Consider the following 24048-nt stretch of genomic DNA (forward strand, 5'->3'; position numbering starts at 1 on the left):
GGGCCAGCATGCCCTGGAGTGTTTGCTCTTGTTCCGAATATACACCTTTGTAGCCTAAACACATATTGCAACGCGAGCAGAACTGCTTGCTAATAACAAAACATTCTTAGAAGCCTCAGTATGATATGTCATACATGAAGGAGCATTCTAATATTTTCTGCTTCTATGACATTTAAAAAATCTAAATATTGAAACTATTTCTTTAAAAAAAAAAATAATGGGTTAACTAGGCCTCTGCCTTTTGCACCTGGTACTTTCAAAGCTGATTTATAATAATTCTGAGCATCACACCGACACCCAAATGCTAAGGGGGTATCTATGAGCTGTAGTTCTGCAACATGCGGTGGACTGTATACTAACCATTCTAGTACTAGACTGACTATATTTATTTATGTTTTCCATACACAGTACATAAGAATTTGGTCTTTTTTCTATACACTGCCGAATGAAGTCCCTAGTTGAACAAATTCACGATGGCTCCTGGTCTGGATCTTTTTGTTTCTCTTTCCGGGCATGCCGTAGGATATAAAATAAGTTCCATACATTTTCGGCCCCAGCTGGCCGTAGCGGTGGGTTATTTCCCAGAAAAACCTCTGCCTCCTTGAATCTGATAACCTGTTGAAATCCGTTGTGCTGCCTCCTTTTCAGGAGCTTCGCTCTGTCCACTTACTGACAGCTCAGTTTAAAGTGCCCTATTTTATATCAGTCCTTAGTTTTCTCCTTTCTTCCTCTCACGTTCACGGCCTTCCTTCGTCACAACGACACTCGTGTCTGTGGACCAATCACTGATGTGCGTCAGAATAGTGACTCATAAGGATTTTAGTGGCAATGTCCTTAAGTTACCTCGCAGGGCAGTTTTCTGACTTGGTCCACTAGGTTACGCTGTAGGAAACATGCTACAATACAGTGAAGCAAAACTATAGATTCCCCTCCGATGTGAAGTGTTTCCGATCTGCCCTATACTTTCAGTTTGACAAGTTTCTCCCTTTCTAGTAACCTGCTTTGTGGTTCTGAAAGGGACAGTAATGAATTGTGAGGTGCCATCTACAAAGGAGTGCATGCTCTCCGCTGATGCAGCTCCTGTTTGTAGATTGGCACTGACCTATCACTGGTTGTGAGGACAACTAGTCAATGGAGCACGTGTCTAAATAATCATCGTCGTGCACCTAACTTATGGTAACTGGTAAGTCCAGTAGCGTTACCCAATCGTTTATAAAGAAGTTATTGGTGAGTAAAAACATGTTTTTAATGGTTGCAATAATTTGTGTCCTTGCAGAGGCCCACATATGTATAAGGCCTGTAAATGGGGTCACGCTTTCACCAGTTTTCTTGTTATCTCACTGCACAGACCAAATATTTGAATTTTGTACTATGTTGCCAAATAGTGCTGATGCTCTTGTTCAGCTGATTGGCCAGATAAGTATATCTTAAAGGACATGTAAACCCCACACACAAAAATGTAGTCAGTGAACAGCCTCTTTGAAATCTTTCAATACCTGCCACACTGGTTGTCCAGAGGTGAATAGTAAGGCTGCAACATCCCCTTAATCACTTAGATTTCCTTCTCCTCCTGTAACCCACTCGGCCCCCTCCCCCTCGGGAATTTGCTTTGGCTGTTGGCTTGTGGGCATGCTCAGTTGTTCTAAGCTCAGATTACTAAACACGCCCCCAGTCTAGCAGCCAGTAAAGAGATGGCATTGCTGGTTCCCATAGAAACTCAGCTCTAGCTGTTTGAAGATTTAAATGTATCCAATTATGTATCAGAGGAAAAATGGCCATTGGGTGAAAGCTGTTATTTGCTTTAGGAAAATGCGATGGTGCTGGCAAACGGAGGGGATATATACAGTACACATGATGCCGTTTGGGTGGGGGAGACATGACCAACTGATATACATTGTAGGCAAATGTAGGCTTTACATGTCCTTTAAGAGTGGTGGTAAGATTTTAGTCTTCTTCCGACAAACATTTGGATATGGGTCATATGATTAAATGCAACAATCTAAAACTAACATTCAGACTGAAATTGTAGGATTAAGTCTGTCTGATTCACTAAATGACCGATCGTTAAGGTAGGAAAATTAGTGAAATAATAATTCGGAGCCCACATATGGTCTGAAAATCGTATGAAACATAGTTCTGTACGATTATATCTGTGTGTGTGTGTGTGGCCAGCTTTAGCCAATACTTCAAACGAAGTTGAAGAGAAGGACCAGCAGAGGTGATTTATGTCTGAAGTAACTAGTTATGTTGCCGCAGGAAAACAAAAGGTTCTGTTGAACCAACAATCACAAGGGGTCTCTACAGATAGCAATAATCTGGCTACATTCAGCCAGACAGCTCATTCATATTGCTTTAAATATTTGACTTCACCAGTGGTGTAGATGTTTTACTGATACGTGGTTAGACTGTTCAAATGTATTTTGGAGAGGGAGGAAAGCATTCTCTTTGGGTGCAATAATACACAGCCAATCCATGACCCATTTATTTTAAGGGAACAGCACTGGTGTACTTCTTCCTCCTTTCTCTGAAGTAATAGCTTACATAGGATTTTCATTACGCCTTTTCTACCCCATGCAGACAAAAAGTCTTTGTACATGACCTCTAAATTATTGCCTGTAATCTGTTGTCTTGAGAGGTGGCAAATTTCACAGATTTGCTGCTTGCTCCTTGACAATGCTGCTGGGGTAGCAAGCAGAATGCAAACACTCATTAGTGATAAGGAAATGTGTGAACATCTTGTCTTTCCAGCTCCCAACCATTAACACCCTAATCATGGCTGTTCAGTGGGGTGCTGCAGGCTTACAGGCAGCTGATGGACATCAATTGCATGCATCCGTGGAACACTGGTGACATTTAGCAGCATTGTCCTAGCTACAGTACCTCCCTGACCGACATCTGGCCTGAAATTGGGCAGATCTCCATTGAGAAGTTTTGGTTTTCCCATCGCATTGGGGGCCACATCGCCTCCCCGATCCAACAGCGCATATGCCTGCCATTTTAAATCAAGTTAGCCTGATATTGCTCACCCATAGGTGGGCATATCGGGAGAAGATCCGCTCACTTGGCGACCTCGCCAAACAAGCAAATCTTACAGTGTGTCGCCACCTTAATGCAGAACTTGGCCTGGGACCTTATTGATTGGGAGCTCTTCCTTCTCTTTAGATGCAAGCAGAAGACTTTTTTTCCCATCTGTGAACAGGGGAGTTCAGGGTTAAGCTTGGGATAAGGCCCAGTAGGCAAAAAGGGTGTCCTGGTAATCGCTGCAGAGAAGATAAGTTTATTAGGATATTCATTCGCCAGTGTAGAAACTCTGCTTAGTGGTAATTTCAGTTGGCTTTGCTCCCTCCAATTCTTGTACAATCACATTATCAGACTGTTGAGGTTAATGGCTGTCATAGTATATTTTTTCTTGGAATGTGTATGGCAGTAGAACAGCACATATAATACACACAACAGAATGTTCTGTCAAAAAATATATATTTTAAAATATTTACTTATTTTACCTACTTTACCTACCTACTTAATGTGCTAATGCCACCTATAGTAACTGAGCAGGGCAAATCAATAGACCTTGTCCATATCCTGCACAGTTTTCTGCTCATAGTTGCACATGGGGTAATAGGACAAAGAGCATTTGTCAGTCTAAACGCTCCTGTCCACCTGTCACTGCTCAAGCAAGCAGTTTTGTGTGAAGTTCCAATTGTGACTATTCTTGTGTGCATTAGCAAGGCCACTCTATATTGAATAGCATTAGGAGTTATGACAGAAGAGAGGGATGTTTTGACTGTCAGTGACTTTTGCCCAAAGACCGTGGAAGTCAAAATGTTGTGTGCCATTGGCCTTGGGTCTTTAAACTGCAACTAAATTCACAACCTAATTTCCCACAAAAATATAAAAAAACTGACATCACCTGGTGTGGTGTGATGGATATAGGAATGGCTAAATTGTTTTGACTGGCAGGTCAGCAAACTTGCCTGCACTGTGGATCTCCTATGGGTACCCATTGGTCCCTACTGGGGAGTGCACCATTCTTTAGTTACCCAAGGTTCCATCTACTCCAGCTGAGACTCGGGCTACTGTTCTGTACATGATAAGTAAAATGTTGTACATCCATGATATTAAGAGGCCTTAAAAAGTATGCACTCAAATCTTCTCTTATAGAGTATATGACAGTTATTGTGTGTGCCCTACCTATAGAAACCGTATAACAATGAGGATAATGTTTCTATTGTGCCTGCATTGGGGGAAGCAGTGGGCTTGCTGTGTGATGCACATGGTGCTGATGAAGAAGAGCTGCTTCTGAATAAGAATGTCAGGATAATCTCACTCTTTTATTTGAGGTCTTCTATTGTCCATTTGCTCCTATGGAGGAACTAAATTGCCCTGGTAACACAAAGCTGTAAACCATGGGATTTCTTCTGAATGCAAAAGTAAAAGGTGGCCTCATGGTCAGGGCCCATGGTGTCCTAAAGGCATAATAATGGCTCAGTTGATCAGATTTGTGGGAAATCATCTTAGAATTTCAGAAGCCCTATAAAGATGCAAACAGACAAGTTATATTTTTGTGAGGGTAAGTAAATCCAGTTTCCTTAGTGTAGCAACCAGTGCCTCAAGAGAGAAGGGTTCTTTCTCTGCTTGGGGTTTTTGAGGATTTGTACCCTACAGCTAGGTGGGGGTACAAGGATATTTCCAAACGCAGTTTAAAACTCTAGTTCTAATGTTTAAAGATACATCAGTCTGGATCCATTAAGTAATTATTAAATCCTGTAAAATTATATGATTATTTTATCCCTGATCATTAAAGCCAGTGGAGTGGTTGGTGGTTGAATGTTGCACAGGGACCTCGCCAGGTTTGAGATTTTCGAAGTAGGATCTGTTGGGAAATGTTCCAATGCATGAAGTGAGGTCAGGACGCTCAGCCAGGACTCTCTCACGTGGCTAATTAGCCTATGGCATAAAGCACTCGCGCGCTCCTGGTGCATTCCTTGTGCAGAGCAGACCTACTGGATTTAGGTGGCTTGTCAGTGTTCGGCGGCAGAGACTACTTACTCTTCGGAAATTGCTGCTTCTTTTTGAGATGGAACAAGAAACTCATTTCAAGAAAAATAAGCTCTTGTGTTTGTAGCTTGTTTAAAAGACCTGTACTGGCTTTGCACTACGCAAACCATCAAAGACTTAAGTATTACTCTCTGTGTTTATAAGCAAAATAAAGGTAGTCCAGAATGGTTAGGATCTTTCCCAATATCTTGGATTCGTGGACACGTGAGAGTAACTTTGCACTATTATGGTCTATTCTGAAAATGACCAAATCCTCTGCAGTGCTATTTATCTGTTGTAGTCCATTCTCTGTCAAACACTTATTGCCTTTACTAAATGGTAGGGGACAGCAGTAATCTAGACAGAACTCAAGGGCACTGTAATACAGGGCATCTCATTTACTACTGCAAAGCAGCAGCTTGACCAGCTACAGAGGAGTGTGGTGCCAATAGTAGCTTTTGTGCTAGGGCTTATGGGTAGATTTATCAAAATATCAGTTTAGAACTTAATACATACAAACTCACCTACGTTCTGTTCATTCCTATGGGATTTTTAAAAAAATTTCAAAATTTGAAAATTAGAACTCGTATGATAAATACGCTTAAAAAAATCCCATAGGAATGAATAAAACATCTGTGTTTTTATGTTTTAAACTAACATTTTGATATATCTGCCCTTAAGTGACTTAGTGTAAATCACAGTCGGTTTGCAGTTCCTTAAACACAGTGGAACAGTCTCTTACCCTTCAGGTGTTTATCAGATGCAGACTGCTTTACCATATGCATATGTTTCTGCTGGAGGCTCTTGTGTCAGTCTAATCGAAAAGTGATCTTGACCATTTGGCCCTGTTTAGGTGTCTCTGCTACATCTTATTGCCTTGTACTCTTATAATGTAAGTTGGTATTGTCCCACTTTTCCTAAATATAAGAAGACTTTGTCTCTGTTGTAGGAATTGGTGTGTTGGGGTTCAGTGGTTTGGAAAACATGCGTTGGCCATGCAAGGTGTATGGGAGTAAAGCTGCACTACTTGTTGTGACTGTCTCTTATGTATGAAGCATACAGAAGGAGAATGTCTACAAGGACTGTTGGTTAACTTGGTCTTTTTCAACCCATATTAACTGACCATATGTGGACCATATGGCATGAGTCAGTAGTTTTGAGCAGTTGAAAAATAGTGCCTTCACACTGAACGTAAACTGCTCAAAAAGCACATTCATAAGCCATGCAGTTTAATGAGGCCACTTAAATGCAATTTCTGTTTGCATAAACAGGAATCCACAATATGGCAGCCTGACCTCCAGTAACTCTTGAGTATACATCTTTTATGTGTTACAACCCTTAACCTGGAAGACAATTTCTTCGGATTCATCCCTTTCTGCACTCACTTAACTTTTTTAATTGTCATGTAACTTTTAGACTGAAGTTGACAATTTCTTTTCTCCTGCCATGTTGCATATGCAAAACTAGGGTTTACATTCATGGTTTGGGATTCAGACAAATCTTTTGTGGAGAATGTGGTATTTAGTCGGATCATTAAATATTGCATTGCATCTCCTGATAATTCGTTTTTCCGTCCACTCTGTGGTGTGTCTCACTCAGGAGTACATAAGTGCAGGGGTATGCGCATTTCGTGGGGTTTACTCTTGAGAAACTGATGTCTTTATTTTCAGGCTATCTTAGCGAAGTCACTATATGTCTCCTGTGTGGTGCGCTGGTTCTTTAAGCTGTAGCCGCGCACAGTTTAGACGCACATGACGTCGTGCTGGAGTCCCATTTTAGTGTGCCGGGGATTTTTTTTTTTTAATTCCTAGTTCATTTTAGGTCACCAAGATCCACTTGTTCGCCTTGTTGTCCTTGCTTCAGGGATTCCTTGTTAAAACCTGGCCTGTAAATAGCAGATCTTTTGGCATTATCTTTACATAGTGGCATAGGATTGTCACAACTGATGCGCATACACATGTCAATTCTTTCCATTTGGAGTTTAAATGCTGGGTGTGGGTTATTGTTCTTGTGTAACACACACCCTGCATCCTTCTGAGAAAGGTTTCCTGTTTCATAATCTTTTGGTTTAACTCCACAGGCGCAGGCTTCAGCACTGGCTATGTACTGGTTAACTTTTCCGCTGTTAAAATCCTGCTCTGACTTAGAGTTATTTAAAGGCTTTGCTGCACCACCCTCTATAGTTAACCCGCATGTAGCGGTGCCGTGCCAGCCTCCAAAACGCCATGCGCTTCTGTTTCAATGTTCAGAGCGATACTCTGCCTAAGTGCCAATGGGCATGTCCAGAGAAATTGTGGCTGGTGGCCCAGATTGAAGATGGGGCAAATAAGGATCAATGGGTGTCTTCCGCCCCTCCAATAGCCTTTGATTTCAAATTGTAGTGAAGCTGGGTCCAAGGTTGGTAAAGCTAATATCTAAATGTATTCTGTAAAGCTGTGGACTTTTTGATATCCTATACAACATTGTATAACCAATGGGGCTCCACTTAGAGGCTCGGGGTCCCCTTTAAATGCCCGCTCTGCTGAATGGAAGCCAGTCCTGCTATTCTGGTATATTATTATGTATAGATTTAAAATGTAATATATAAATTAGTGAGATGGGTATTTTGTATGTCGGTATCAGTGGATCCATGGATATCCCTGCACCTATATGTACAGACTGCAGATGGGAATGACTCCCAGAGATATCTCTACCAAACTTGGTTAATACACCAATATAACAACTAATATTTTCCTTTCCCATTTGGAACCTAAGCAACAGTAATAATTGATTGTGTAATTTGTTGTTAAACTGCCCTTTCGATTGTTAACTGTGGTATTATTTTGTATCTGTCTATCACAACTATGTATGTTGAATTCAAGTCAAGGTGCAGTATTTCTGTTTTGTGACATTCTAGCATAGCTACTTGTGTGTGTAACATGCTGACAGCTCCATCTGCTCATATAGTCCAGTCCACAGATTCAGGCAGCCGCGCCGAAGGCTGGTAGAGAAACCACATGGTCTGCTCTCTTCTCTGTTGAGGAGGAGAAAAAAAAAATCAGCATTACAGCACCCAGCCCCCACCCACTCCCCACCCTCTCTTTGCTTGGACTCCCTACTACAGCAAGAGCAGGGAGGGGGGGGGCGCTATGTCACATATCATGTGTTGGGGGAGGTAGGAAAGGAGAGCTACTAAGAACTCTGTCTTATGATAATGATCCCAGCGTCTGGCAGGGTGGGGGGGGGGGGGTGTAAGAGCAAGTGAGGGAGGGAGTTAAAAAGAAAAAAAAAAAAGCCAATGCACCAGTGTCTTTATAGGAGCAGACCTAAAATGGCTGCCCGTAATCAACTGTGTTTTGAATCTGGAAGGCAGATTCTTTAAACAAAAGGTTATTGTTTAGGTCTGTCTGCTTCCAAATCTGCCCGGGCATTCAGGGGCTTAGGGTTATAGACACCGGGCATTTGGGCCATTTTAATTAATTTTGTACCAGCAGCAGCCAACCCTGAGCCTCCTGGTTTCCACTCACCCCCCTGACGGTGCAGTGTATGTGTGTATATATAAATATTACACACACACAGGATGCCTTGCCTGTTTTTACGCTCTTGTAATCTTTTATTTTGAAGCTGGATTTTTTTTTTTGCCCTTTTTTTTTTTTTTGCCCTAATTTTTTTTTGTTGTTGAATATTTTCGTTGTAGACTGTAAATAACGACGGCTCCAAGAATCAGGCAAAAGAACAAGTGCCCAGTGTGAAGGTAGGTACACATTAACCCCCTTCCCTACATAATGTTTAATAAAAAATTATAGTAAGACATTTGCTTTTGAGATTTAAAAAAAATAAATAAAAAATAAAAGTTTGCATTTATAAAAAAAAATAAAAAAATAAACCACCCCCAAGTGAGAATAATGAGCTGAAGAAGGCCAGTTAAAGAATAGTGAAGGTTATAAGCCAAAGGGATGGGGTAAGAAAGTCCTTGTCTCACTGACTATGACAGCTAGCAGAATTACATACTCTGGCAGTAAACTGGGAGATCATAAATCCCTGGAAAACCTTGTACTTTGCACATCAGGACGAAAGAGTTAATAATGCTGCTTTGCTGTGTGTATGCGGATGCTTATATATATATATATATAGAATGTGTGCTGCCGTTGCCGGATTAGCCCTGCTGCACCCACCTTTTTGTTTGCCTGGTGAATATGAAGAGAGTGCTAATTTGTTATTGCCAACACTGCAATAAAGATACAGCACAATTCAGCCATGATGCTACCTCTGCCTGATATGTGATTTTGGTATGTGACACTGTCACCCCCATTTTGTCTCTATGGTATGTTGTGCTCTGTTTGTGATAGCTATAAGCTTTCGAGTGTAAAGCAGGGTAGCCTACTTGATACTCCATTCACAAATATGCTTTGCTTATCTCTAGGGTCGTGGAGCAAGCTGGGATTTGTAGTTTAGTGCAATAAATGAGCCGGAAACTATATGATCATTTATTACACAGGGAACAATCATATACAGGTTCAATTTATTTTTTATTTGTATTAACTTCAATAGTTAACAGCTATGTTCATCAGAAGGTTTGACCTAGATACACCCACTGCTCCATCTATTAAAAAGCCGCCCTTCGAATTAGGGGCATCAGTCTTTCATGCGCTACAACTACCAGCCTCCGCAAACAGCACTGAATGCAAATAAAGTGAATTTAATTGTGTACATTGTACTTGTTTTGCCATTTGGTTCACCGGTAGACTGTGCCGTCTTCATGCCCGTTATTGGCTTGGTGCGTTATGCATGGTTTTGGATTATTGGTTATAACCGTGTGTATAAACAACCTGAAATGTGCAAGGTTCATACCTGGGAATCCTGCGTTTCAGTTATCCTCTCGCTGGCACGACCTTGTCCGCTGTTTCTCCAACTTTAGTGCTGCTGCAGAGGGTTAATGCGTTGCAGCCTAAGTAACAGGTTGTACCAAGACCGAAGCAGGAGTATAAATAGCCATGCGGATTTTTTTTATGCTGCTTTTTCGGCTGTGTGTTTTTTTTTGTTTTTTTTTAAAAAAGCCATGGGCCTCTTCTTATTTCTAGGAAATCTGTTTTTACGCCACCCATCTCCTGGCAGGCAGATCTTGCACTCTTTCGACGTCTCTGGCGGAGTCACAGTTCCCCATGTCACGTGAGACTTTAGTTTACAAACATTGCAAAGCTCACACGTCATACTACGGGCAAACCACGCAGTTCCCGCCTGCACTCCAGTCTGGGAAAGGGGATGTACGCTTGTGGCGCTGTCCACAGAACGGGATGAATGTGAAATAAAAGGAAACAAAAGTTTGGAAAAACCCCTTGAATGCCAAGAGCTTTGCATTTGTCCAGGAGAAAGATTATACTCGCATCTAGATGCGCGTTTTGCCTGGAACCTGCATTGAAAGACTCCAGGTCTTGGGAGGTGTTTGTTTGCCAGATACTTTGTTGCATATTCTACGTAAGAATCCCTGATTTACAATGTTCGTAGCTCACAAAAAGGCCACATTGGACTCCCAAACCTATTAAAATGAAGCAACCTGTATAGCTATGAATGATTTAAAATGGTGGTGTCCATCCAGGGGCCTTCAGTCTGCTGTTTTAGGTAGTACCATTATTAAGGGTAGGACTTGGTAGTTATACAGCTGGTGGGTCCCAGAATGATCAGCTTACTTTTCCCTCTAGTCCAGGAGCAGGTAACCTTCTTCTGCCAAGTTTTATACTAAAATGCAACTTGGATTATTCTGTTTTAGCCTAGTACTTGTAGCTAAAATACAGTTTCCGCCATACCTACTTGTATAGCTTTATATGTGGAAGAGGGCCATTTAATCCAAAAGACCACACTATCTGTTTAAAAATGAGGGTTTATCCCTATCCGTTTCAAAAACAGTACAATTTTTCTTTCTTTCTACTCAATGCCTCTGTAGGGGATACTTCTCTGAGGATAAAATACACTGATTTGCAAAAAAACAGAGAATCCTTCATAAGGAACCTGTATCCATCAGAATGCATTAGAGATTTGCGTCTCCCAGGCATTTGTTCATATCCCGAGTCTGAGTATACCCGTGCCATTTAAATCATGTTTTACAATAGAATAGAAGAAAATGATCAATTGTTGTGTGGTCCTTAACTTCAGTTTGGCTGTTGCTTGGCCCTCAGCTCATAACTATTTATTCTGGCAGTCATCAGTTCTCTGATGAGTTCCTTTTCCTTGGGGTGTATGTATGTATATGTATGTATGTCCAGGCAGCAGTGCCATTTAAACTGCAGATGTGAAGGATATAACAACCTCAACTAGCATTGTTGTGGCAAAAATCAGTTTATATTTGCATAAAACTTTTTCATCACTGATGCCACATGGTTTATTTTAAAGAAGAATTGCTGCTTTTCAAGATAGCAGGAACTTTAAGCTGTTTGGCCTGTCTGACCATAGTGCCTGGCTGTCTGGGCATGTCAGCTCAGGGGTTTACTATGTGACTAGGTTGCATGGTGCATCAAAAGATGAAAAGATGAGGGGCTCCTCTTTGCTTCTCATCATACAGACAGTCAGCCTCAACGAAAAGAACAACAGAATATGACCATTCATGTATATGGCCAGTTGTGTGGTATCCATCCACCCAATCAGTTGTGTAATGTAAAACATCAGCCCTTGTAAGTTTTCTAGTTTAGAAGCACAAAATCTCTGCCAATTCCCATACTGTATCTTTCCTTCGGTTGGTCTAATTCCTATGCTGTAACCTTTCTTCAGCTGGTCCAGTTCCTATGCTGTATCCTTCTTTCAGTTAGTCCAATTCCCATGCTGTATCCTTCCTTCGGTTGGTCTAATTCCTATGCTGTATCCTTTCTTCAGCTGGTCCAGTTCCTATACTGTGTCCTTCTTTCAGTTAGTCCAATTCCCATGCTGTATCCTTACTTCAGTCAGTCCAGTTCCAATGTCGTATACTTCTTTCAGTTGGTCCAATTGTCATGCTGTATCCTGCCTTCAGGTGGTCCAATTCCTATGCTGTATACTTCCTTTAGTATTTTGTGAAATAGATTTACTGGGAATGGTTTCTTTGGATCCTTGTATTTGGTGTTTTGTTGCTTCTGCAGCCCTTTCTAGTGGCGTGTTTCAGTCACTTTCCATTCAGCTCCAGACAAACATAGCAACCGTCATGCCAGCTATTTTTGTCTGTAACATTGGGCGAGTTTAAACAGCTCAGAAGTGTTGTTAATTACCCATGCCATAACTTCCTAAGCAGAGCATTGCTCCCACTTTCTGGCACTGCTCCTTAGACAAGGGGAGCCCATGGAAGGGTCCACAGGTGCCAGATTTTTTAAATAAGTTCAGTGGACATGTAACAAAGTTGTATTTATATGGTGCAAAACAGTTTATACAAATCAGGCTTTTTCTCTACCAGCAGTGAAAAATCTATGCCACCTGCCATTAGCTGTCATGAAAGAAGGAACAAGTGCATCTTGTACTGAAAATGTGCCCTTCAGAAAAACATACAGAAAACATTTGGTGTCCTATTCACCAGGCCCTGGCTGGCAACATTGGCTGGGTGAATTCTGGCAAATGGCAGAGAGGCTGCTGTAAGATGCCATAAACAGTCACTATTTAGTGGGATGGTGGGGGGGGGGGGGGGGGGAGGCTGTTTGGGTCTCTGAGTACTTGGAATGCAAGGGTTTATTTTGAATCCCAGTCTGGACCTGTCATTTGCCTTTATCTTATTTTGCCTTTCAGTGCCTTTTTAGCATGTAGCATAAACCCTTTTGTCTCTTGTTGCTGATTCTGTTATTTGGTAAACACTTTGTACTCCAGCTGTGAGGAAATAGCTATTTTGTTGTACAGATCATCCCCTCCAGTAAAAGCCTGTGCCTTTACGTTAGCCAGTCACATCTGAGACCATTAATTTGGGAAGACTTAATGCCCTGTCCATATCTTGGCTATCTTTGATTTGCATGAATTCCACCCAGATTCTGCTGTAGGGAGGATTGAGGGGACAGTGTTATACAGAATTGCATTGCTGTGAGGGCACTGTTTTTTTTTGTCAATTTGTATAGTAGATGTGGCTTTTAGGGGGAATAATTTTCTTATTTTATATAATGCTGCTAAAATATTGAAATTGCTCCACAGGAGCTGTCAATCTGATCATTGACCCAGCCACCAGGGCTGTCCTTGGAGGTTACGGAGACTCATTTATATAAACTAGACTCTCTTACTTATGGCTCTTAAACTTTTGGCAGGCTACAGCTCCCAGCAACAAATAACAGCCTTTGGAGGCTACTTTGACATTTTTGGGGGGAAACCTTGATATAAGGTGTTATCCACACACTTAATATACGTCAGAGGTTTCTATTACATTTAACTTTGTCTTTTTTTCACCTGCAGCCTGTGCGTTGTGGAGATGCACTTTGTTTGTGGCCAGGGGCAATCTGCTTTTATTGGACCACCCTGATGGCCTCCAGAAAACTCACTCTTGGTCTTAGATGTACGGTGGGGGTTGGTGCAGGTACAGCATGGACTGTGTCCAGTTGTTACAGACTCTTGTTTTCTCTCTAGCCAGTAATAGGTTAGCTATTAACACTTTCGGCAAACCGCTTCCTGCATCTAAAAATTTCAGCCCAGATTACTTTATGGGAGTGGCAGGTCACACAGACATAACAGTCTTTATTGAACATAGGCAATGTTTGCTGATAAACTTTAAATACGAGATTCACACAGTTGTTAAATATGGTGGCCATGGTTGTCCAACTAGTGGCCAATGGAACCAGAGCATTCAATATTAATTTGCTAAGCCTTTTATTAGAAAAAGTAAGAAGCACCACCCTAAAGCTGCTTGAAACCCCTAAACAAACTGTGCCATTCCATATGATTTAGAACTAAAAATCCCCAACATGCTGTCATAAATGTATTTCTAAAATCTTATACAGTCATAATGTTTAATATGACCATTTGGTTAAAATGTAATCACTCTGTGATTTGCTACAAGGCTACAAAGGCAATGGAACTGTAGAGAATCTCCATGCGCCCCACAATGTTGGCATTAATCTTTACTCAAATCAGGCTTTGTCTTTTTGAAGCATTTTAGGGTCTAGTTCAGGCCTGCATTACCACTCTGCAATCTCATCCTGTAGGAAACTAGGTTATTAAGCTTATTTCTTTGGGGTATTTGGCGAGTAGTAGCTGTCCCGGATGACAGGCCAGTCCATTAACCTCACAAACAGTTTACAAACATTTTCTCACCATCTTAATGCATATAAATATATGGATATTGAACCTCAGCTGTCAGAGATATTGAATGTCCTGACCATTGATGTCTGGAATTAGAGCCACCAGGCAACTACCACGAGATGCTGGAATTACAGAGAGCGGTCGCCTGTGATCAGCTGCCAAGAAAGTGCGTTCAGTAACACAATACCAACTGTCAAGGAAACAGACTAGTAAGTCAACACTAGGTGGCAAGGACACAAAAAGAAGTAGCACAGCATACAGGAAAAATAGCAATTGGCCCACTTCCTGAAGTAGCTATCTAATAGTACCAGAGAACTCTCCATCAACAGCTAGAGAGCTTGAATACCATAGAATTAGCCCTTTCGTTCTTTATCGGGCAACATCCCACAGCTCATTCTGGAGCTGGGCAGTAAAGCCCTCAGCACAATCCAGAAACTCAAAATGAAAGCACCCCAGCACCCTATTCAGCTTTGTCATAAAATGTTTAGGCACTAAATTTAAATTAATTAAGAGCAGAAATGTATTAATATATATATATATATATATATATATATATATATAATTCCAAAATCACATCCCCTGTGTGGTGGTGATTTTCCATATCTGCTGCTCAACCAATGTAATGCTCACCTTTCCTGCTGGCACGCCCCCTCTCAGCCCTCTGATAAGTGATACTATTCTTAATTCTCATGGGAGCAGCCGGTGTATTTAAACAGTGGCGTGGCCATATAAGTCATTAAGTTAAGGGTACTGTACATAATTCCTTAAAGTTCCATCTTCATCTAACCAGTGTGCCATTTAGAACAAATTTTGGAATAACTAGAATTCCCACTATCCAGCTGTGCTCCCAATATAAAGTTAATTATATTCATTCTTTCTTATTGCCATGTTCATTAACCCCAACATTTGGCTGTGTGGGGATGCTGGGAGAGCAATTGATCACATATCTGTGTATTCACAATAATAATTGAAGGCACATACCTCACACTGGGATGAGAAACAGAGGGTTAATATCCACATTGTTGCTAGCATCCTGAGACCTGCAGGGTTTATCCCTAGTTAACCATCAGTATGGATCAAAGACTCCTTTGAATATCGGCTGCTGCCTAGCTTTAGCAGTAAGCCCGAGTAACAAGTTCTCTTAGTTTAAGGTCTTGTTCGCTATGGTACCATACTTAGTTATGAATTGATTGCAATGGCCGCTGTCCCTAAATGTACTAAATGTGGCAGAAGGGGCACATTTGTGCTAAATTTTAAATTCTGAAATAGTTAATGGTTTATTATGGTGTAAGATCTTTAACGACATTGGAGACGTGCCTGCCTCTCCTTGTTTGTAACTCCAGGGAAACTGGCCCTGTTTATCTGCTGGACTCTGAAGCTGACAGAGCAGCACGAACACAGCAGATCCTGTTGGTGCTGGCAGCAAAGACAGACCTGCCTGACTGGTTTATGGTAACAGGTGTGGTTCTAGAGGTGGAGAGAGTGTAATGGGTGCAGCTCTTGCTCCTCTAAAGAGAAGGGAGGAGGTTTATGCAATGATCCCTTCAGCCTGAGTGTCCAGAATACCCTCTAAAAAAAATTGTCAATTTTTTCGGCTGGCTTGGATCGGTGGGGTAGCCAGGTAAGACAGGGTGTGGCCGGAGGTGTGACTGCTTCTTTAGCTTTATAGTGGGAAGCTTCAGTAGTCTGAAATGACACTAGTATAAACTAGACTGAGTGCCGTGAGTATCCCATGTGAGGTTGAGAATATTAGAAATTGATTTTCAACTCGGGATGTAAACATAGTGCTGTGTGCGTGCTGGCATGGCATATGGACTGTGTGCAAGCCTAGCTTGGGTTGGTCAGTCTTATTTAAAGGGAGGATCTTGTGCGGGACCAGCATTGCCTTTTATGGATTACCGCTCTTATTTCCGATCAAATAGGACTTGGAATGTTAAATGATTCATTGAACTTTATATTGAATTATTTGTTTATAAATGTTTTATACTGCACTGCATAAAACATCATTTAGTTTGGCAGTTTAATAGATGTATCACAATGCTTTGTATGCTAGGTGTTTATATAGGCACAGTAAGCAAGATGTGTAGAAGATGGCTCTGGCGCAAAGTGTTTCGTAGTCATAAAAGAGACAACATCAACAGAAATTAAGAGAATCTTGCCCCATCTTGATCAGTCTTTTGATATCTGCAGTCATTATCTTTAAATGTCGATCATTATGAAGAAAGAAAAATCTTTTTTTTTTTAAGCTGAGAGCTCACTAATAACATGTCCCTATGCAGACTTGTCAAGACAGGGCCACATATTCATTGTCTCACTAATAATAATAATATGGGCATTGTCTAATAGGACAAAACATGCATATTAGAGCATTTTTAGTTTGAGAACCTTCAGGACTACTAGTCGATCCATTGGAACATTGTGATTTTGCCATTTGCTTGAAATTGTTTGTTTTCCGTTGTAAATATGAGCAAATAGAGAAGTTAAATTATTTTGGAATTGAAAAAATCTTAATAAAATTCTGCATCTTAACTAAATTACACAGATAAAGATTTTATATGATAAGACAATGTAGTACTAGAAGCAGAAGCATGGTGTTTGTAGGGCACGTCATTTTTGCAGTGTAGTTCTGGAGTTAAAAGTTGGGAGAGTTCAGTGCTGTCCACTTATCTATTGGCGGATGACATTCCTACCATGTGTTTATTTCCCATGCATATTTCTATTAAAGCCTCCCGCCAACCCTCTGCATCACCTCTGGTGCCACAAAATTGTGATTCTCTGGAACAAGCAACAGTTAAGGGGCCAGGGCAGGGTATTAGACTATGTTTTATTAGAATATATATAGCAAAAGAAAGAATATATATATATATATATATATATATATATATATATATATATATATATATATATATAAAATATAATGGGGTGTGGAACCTGCAGACACCAAATGTGGTGCCCCTAATTTTGCTAGGCAATTTATCTGTTCGCAGTTCAAAAAAACTAATCTTAATATCATGGATATTGGTCAGTTTCTTGATCAGATATCTTGGTAAATACAGGTATGAGACCTGTTATCCAGAATGCTCGGGACCAAGGGTATTCCGGATAAGGGGTCTTTCTGTAATTTGGATCTCCATACCTTAAGTCTACTATAAAAACAATAAAACATTAATAAAACACAATAGGATTGTTTTGCATCCAATAAGGATTAATTTTATCTTAGCTGGGATCAAATACAAGGTACTGTTTTATTATTACAGAGAAAAAAAAAATGCATTTGAAAAATCTGAATTATTTGATTATAATGTAGTCTATGGGAGACAGGCATTCCGTAATTAGGAGCTTTCTGGATAATGAGTTTCCGGATAATGGATCCCATACCTGTACTGATAATGCACTATGTCTCATAGTCTAAGATGCTTAGATGAGAAAGTCAAGGGATCATATGGCATTGACCAATGTAATTGGTACACTTTCCTCAGTCCACATTCCATTTTAAGTTAGTCTACAAAAAACATTGGTTAGTTACACAACCAATTTTAGCTTTATACCTCATACTTTTCAATATGGTTGCTAAAGAAACTGTGAAAAGCCTTGCTGGGCAGCATATCCTTAGGGGCATTTCATTTTAGGGGCAAACTCCCCTACTCGTTCATAGGCCCCCTCTATCTTTCCCAAAATGTGCAAATGGGAGCACACATAAACATAGGAGCTTCTTACTTAAGAGCTTGACAAACCATTGAACATTCAAACTACAAATTCAAGTATGTCTCAGTAGTCAACACCCCTGGTTTAAATAATTATGGACTTATGTCAGACATGGCAATATTGTAACCATCCTACTGATGTGAACAGCATCTCCCAGGACCCAGATATACCTGGATTCTATTATATATTATTTTGCCAAATCTAAAGAAGACTGATCTATAGTAAGAAAGTAATGGAAGCTTCCAGGAATCTTTGGAGCACTGCTTTGCTGCACCACTGTAATGTTATATACGGTATGTTTTTGTTTTTTATTTCTCTCTGCTTGTTGAGACTAGGGTAGATATGTGCCTATGGCACACAGAGTGTACACCCTGTAGAGAGGGTGTTACTCAGGCTGCATCCTGAGAGGAAGTGAATCTTGTCAGATCTCTTGCGTTTTCTCTATTTCCACTGAGCATTCATGTAGCGCAGCACCTGCACTCACAGGCTGGCTCTGATCCACTGTTTCCTGAGCTGGACCTTTGCTGAACTCTATACACATGATTGCCGGTGCCAGGCAGGACACTAATACTCAACTTCACGTAACATGGCTATAAGCACACCTCTTTAGGGTCAACACAATGTCTCTTGAGAAGTTACTGTTTGACCAATAAAAAATAGATTGGCTGTTAAAGTGTAATCCAAATGTGAACTAGACCTGACATAAATCAAAACAATGAGTTTTCCCTTGTTTTTGAAGTGGGACGTAGGAAGTAGATTTAGTAATGGTTTGGGAATCATCTGTTAATGTGTAATAAACATAAAACACCTTCTACATTGCACTGCCATGGGATGAAACTGATAAGAACCTTGGTTTGTTAAGGAAAAGATAAACCATATTAGAAACTGGGTATATTTGGCTTTTTAATTGGAAGAAACTGGCCTCTCGTTGCAGCAAATTTCTCCAGCACTACCAGCCAAATCTATTTCAGTAGAGTATGACTTGAAGTTGGTGGTGGTTGTGAAGATATTTAAATTTGTGGTTTTATGATGTTAATTTTAAGGTGAACTACAGAAATAGGGGTACTACTATCCACATACATTAAAATATATGGCATGTTCTCAGGTCAATGAATAATTTTGTTTTGCAGTCTGTTATATTTGTGCACATACTTAATTAGGTCAACTTACGGCACTAAACCAGCTTCCTTCCTTCTTTCTAAAAGCGTGAATCTTGACATGGGTGGGAAATCTGGGCCACATATAGATGGTGGTGGGATCTTTTAGGTCACACATGCTTCTCAACTCTGAAATCACATGCGCTAATTACAGATTTTAAGTTATTGTGCACCCACAATTGCATTGTGCAAATCCTATTGAAGCTAAACACATGACATTAGCTGACCAAATTGTTGTGTTCTTCGCCAGCTGAAAAATGTTGGAACAGCAGCCATAGGCCTCGGGGAAAATCGCAGCTTTCAAGAGTTAAAGGCTAATGGCACATGGGTCGGATTTAACACTGGCGTACATGCACCAGCAAGAAAAATCCGAAATCTACTGTGTGCGCGCGGCTGGGCTTTCTTGTTCCGGTCACTCACACACATTCAGACAATGGAAGGCAGAAGCTCAGTTTTTCTCTGTGGGGTACATATGCCACCAGAAAAAACAACTTCTGTGCCATTAGGCTTAGGTCTCTTCATTAGGCATTTTATAGGTTAGTGATCAGTACATAGGGGATCTACAATTGTGAAGTTATGGTTAGAGAGATATCAGCAATTCTAAAAATAAAGGGCAGTAATAATGTGGTTTTTGTTCTTACACACATTGCACAGCTGGCCCTCCATAACGCCTGAAGGGTTGGGGGTTCTGCAGAAATGGAATGTCACATTTCAAGCACATGATGGTTATGTATACAGTTGTCCTATTAAAACTGGAATGACTTGTTCAACTAATATAAGTTACAGAGGCAAGGGCTAAACGTGTTGTAAGCATATTGCGTGAGAACACTTGAGATTAACCCCTGCTTACAACAAAAAAAGTTTGGGCACAAAGCTAATTCATTTTTTGTATCTAGGTAAACGCCATTTATTTAACAAATCTTGTATAGAATTATACAAGTAATTCATTACTAGTCAGAGAAATATTTTTTCCAGACATCAACTCAGATTTTTTTGAGCAACCCTGTTCCACCCCCTCACCTGGTCACTTGTAGTAACATTCCTTCTCCCTGCAGTTTGCACCCGAATTACAGAGTTACAACAGGCTCGGTCGGAGCACGACCAAGATGCACGCAAGTTCTGAGTTGGTATCTCCATTTTGCCAATTAATTTGAAATTGATATGGACACATTTTTTGAAAACAAAATGTAATGAACATTATTCCAGTACCTTGAGCACAAAGGTGGTTGATATACTGTTTTTTTCTTGATGCAATTCATCTTTTTACACTCTTAGGCCAGTGGCACATTAAGCATTATCTCCATCTGCAAGGCAACATGTAAAAAGGCCGATCTGTGTTATCAAGGCACTGCATTGGCGCGTTTTCATACTAAAATCTACAATCACAGGCCGACACACCTCAGAGAAAACACCTAGTGTGCTACTGACCATACGGCTATGGGACATATGAGGCATTTTGTCCTCAGCTGTTTTTTTAGCCGCCAGAGTAATACCTAAAACTATACCTGCTTCATTTGAATGGAAAAGGACTCCCTTTAACAGTACTGGTGCTTTTCAGCATGAAGACTCTAACACTAGCACTGCCAGGTGTTCCCCAACACCAGTGGGTCATCAGACATATAATTATAGTGTCTTCTAAAGGTCTTTTTCCTCAATGCCCACACGATCTAGAACTAGGTCACCTCCCTTACATAACGCTTTTTCGGTGCAACAAGGATTTGTTTGTCTAGCGCTACAAATGAGCTACCTCGTCACTCTGGAGGTATCGCAGCTAAAGAAATTGTCGCCCTTTTTGCGCTACAGAAGCGTTGCCCAGCTTCTGATTGGCAGCCAGGAATACGCAGGCATAGAAGGGTGGACTCCGGTTTATCTGCCAGCGCTTTTCCAGATTACATCATATGGAACAAGGGAATGGGAAAAGAATGGTGAGCTCTCTCAGCCTTTCCTGCACAAGGGGGACTCGATGTCAAGAACTAAAAGCGAACACTTTGGGGGAAATTGAATCTCCTCAGCTTCCTTTTTCGACGCAGAGTACAAGCCCGGCCTGAACAGAGAGAGAATATTTGCAGCTGGGACCGCGCACAAGAGGCAGTCGGGGCGAGGCACAATGCTGAATTTCAGTCCACTTACATTTAGCTGGTGCTTATGGAATAAGAAACTCATTCCCCATCTTGTAGTGACTGCTCTTTCAGTAGCTCGCAGCAGAGAGAGCTGTGTGCTGTTAGCGAAATGTACGTGTGCTGTTTGACAGGGCTAATGGCCCCTACAGCTGTTAGAAGGGGGGAGGGTGAGGTGTGTGTAGGCTGAATCTCTAAGCAGCTTCCTGCTCACCACTTCTATTCTCACGTCTTTTTAAAGCCCCAGGACTCTTCTTCCCTCTCAGGCTTCCTCACTTCTCTTTTTCTGCTGGATTCTTCAAATGTAAGTTCCCCTTTTCTTTGTTATATCCAAGATTTCTCTCTCTCTTTCGCATTGTCTGCTTTTAACCCTGTCATTTTCCGAGTAACCCAGTCATGCTTATCTTCTGTGTAGCCTGAACAGGGGTCCTTGACGAAGAAAACCCATACATTTAGTTCACTTAAATTTGTGTGGGTGATTGGGTTTAATTTTTAACCTAGTTAAATCTGAACAAAGTTATGCAAGCAAAAGATTTCCATTTCAGATAAAGCACCTGTCTCATGGTCACTTTCTGTGGTGCCGGGTGATTGATGTGGGGCAAAAAATTTTATTTTTTCCAATATATAATTTATTTAATGTAATTGTAAATAAAATCCTCTGATAGTAATGTGTTTTGTTTTTTTTTAATTTATGAAATTAAAAATCCAAAATTTTGGAAGAAAAATGAATTATAAACGGCATTTCAATCTATGGAAGTGAGAGCACGTGCAACTGCGGTTATAAAGGATTAGCAAGGATCAGGGAAAATAGGTGTCATACCCCTTTTAGGGGGGAAATATGCCTTTGTATGCAAGGTAAGGATGTGCTGTGCATGCTAGAGAGAGCCGTATGCTGGGTATAGAGCCAAGAAGAGACACAGGGTATGCACAAGCCTCGGCTTCATTGTGCTGCACTGCAAGAGACAAAGAGGCAGCAGATGACTGATTGCAAATGATGGATAAGAGAGATTTCATTGGCTTGGATACCAGAGCTCTGTTGCTAAAGAAAGTGCCGTTTCTTTAACTCCTACAGTTAGGGCGAACTGCCTGGAATTGTGAGGCAATATATTTACAGAGGTTAACACCATTGTTAATCATACTGACACATTACTACTTATTTCTGATTATAGTTAATTTTAGAAATAAGGATTTCATTTGGCTTTACCATTTTAATGTGGTTTTGCTTAATTGAAAGCCATCTATTATTACACCTCTTCATATGTGCTTAAACAAGCTTCATATTTTACACATAAATATCTGGAATTTCCAGTCTTATGCTTGTCTCCTGGGAACTATGGGCATTGAGCATTTGATTGCCTGTGCTACAGTGGGGAAGATATGACAGCCTTGCCTTAATGCACTGGTCATTATTTGGGTATATGAATTCAAGGCACATTTGTATTCCATGTGCAATGTGAAAACTTACATAGTCCATGAGCAACGCTTTTCTAATTCTACAATGGGCGAGAGTTCTCTATTCTTGAGGAGGTCTTCATGGGCTGACATCTCAGATTGTTGCCTTTGTGATCCCTCCTCTGTATGTCTCCTTTTCTAGATTCTGCTAGAATGTCTGCTGTAAATCTTCTATATTGTTCAGCATCTGTAAGTAGTATTTCAAGACCATAAATTGATCAGAAGCGCCATATGATTCAACAAGGCATATATACTTACGTGTGAATGTTTTCCTTGTTTTAACTCTGCCAAACGTCACTTCAGTTCATCATGTTTGCTTTCACAACTTATCTGTAAAAAATTGTATGCATGCTCTTCCAAGTAAAATGTGATTTTGCTTTTCTCTTGGTGGAAATCCGCCAGTATATTTTCCCTATACACTAGAAAGTGTACGCCATAGAAAAATGATGTATGCAGGAAGTGACGTAGGTAATGAGATGTAAAAGTTGCAGATCTCTCTTTATAATGGAAGTTCACCAACTTTAACATGGAGAAAAAAAATGTATAATTTTGCTCTTGGTAAACTGGAGAATATTCGCTGGAAAAATTCCACATGGAGAAAAGATGTGAATGTTTGGCAGCGCTAAGAGATTTTTTACCAATGTTAAGTTAATCTGCCCAAATTTGTCTTGCTGTCCTTTTGATAAACTGGAAATATTGTGGTGAATTTTCATTCTAAGTGAAAATGTTCCAAATTTTAACTTGCATCTTTTATTTATATGCCCTAGCCTCTCTACTGTTGAAAGTAGAAGGTTGATACCACAGCAGAACACAGTCAAACTTTATAAATCCTCTGGGTTGAGACAAGATGGATAGTTTGAACATGTAGAGCGAATCGGTTTTATGAATTTTGGTATCCATCATAAGAGAAGCTAATTTGATTGGTCACCTGTTGAATTTGCTTTTGTGCATTCTAAACTTTAAGCTTTTTGAGGTTACATGTTATGTTGCAATGAGCAGGAATATATTAAAGTAAAAATGTTGTAGTAACAAGAAATCACAGGCTAGATTGGATGTTTTAGACAAAGCTCAGTACAGTATGAACCAACTTGGTCCATCACATGCTAGGTTGCATCATCTCAAAAAAACTAGGGATGCACCGAGAAGCAGATATGGGTAAGGATTCAGCCAGATCATGTACCAGGCCAAACCAAATGCAAACCCTTAAAATCACGTGCCTGAGATTATAACCCCCAAGGGAATTGCTAATTTGCATATAGAAATCCAGGTTCGATATGTAATTCTTTCAAATTCTTTGCGGAGGATTCAGTAATTGGGCAAGATTTGGTGTGTCTCTAATAGAATATTTTTCCAGTTTTTTTAAAATCCCA

At 40.5% G+C, this 24048-nt stretch overlaps 1 protein-coding gene and 1 long non-coding RNA gene across 10 annotated transcripts in view; one reads left to right on the forward strand and one right to left on the reverse strand.

Annotated features, from left to right (window-relative positions):
* tet3 (tet methylcytosine dioxygenase 3) overlaps nt 1-24048 on the forward strand; it is a 53381-nt gene that overhangs the window by 4424 nt on the left and 24909 nt on the right. For 4 of the 9 annotated variants that reach the window (XM_031897482.1, XM_031897483.1, XM_031897489.1 and 1 more), the window contains one exon: nt 8714-8770. In XM_031897482.1, coding sequence (XP_031753342.1) covers nt 8714-8770 — 57 coding nt within the window. 9 annotated transcript variants of the gene reach the window in all.
* LOC116409782 lies at nt 6828-12476 on the reverse strand. Its single transcript, XR_004222064.1, has 2 exons — nt 9868-12476; nt 6828-8050 (listed from the first exon to the last, which is right to left on the reverse strand). It is a non-coding gene; the product is annotated as an uncharacterized LOC116409782 (long non-coding RNA).

This window comes from Xenopus tropicalis, chromosome 3 (assembly GCF_000004195.4).
Source record: "Xenopus tropicalis strain Nigerian chromosome 3, UCB_Xtro_10.0, whole genome shotgun sequence".
Lineage (NCBI taxonomy): Eukaryota > Metazoa > Chordata > Amphibia > Anura > Pipidae > Xenopus > Xenopus tropicalis.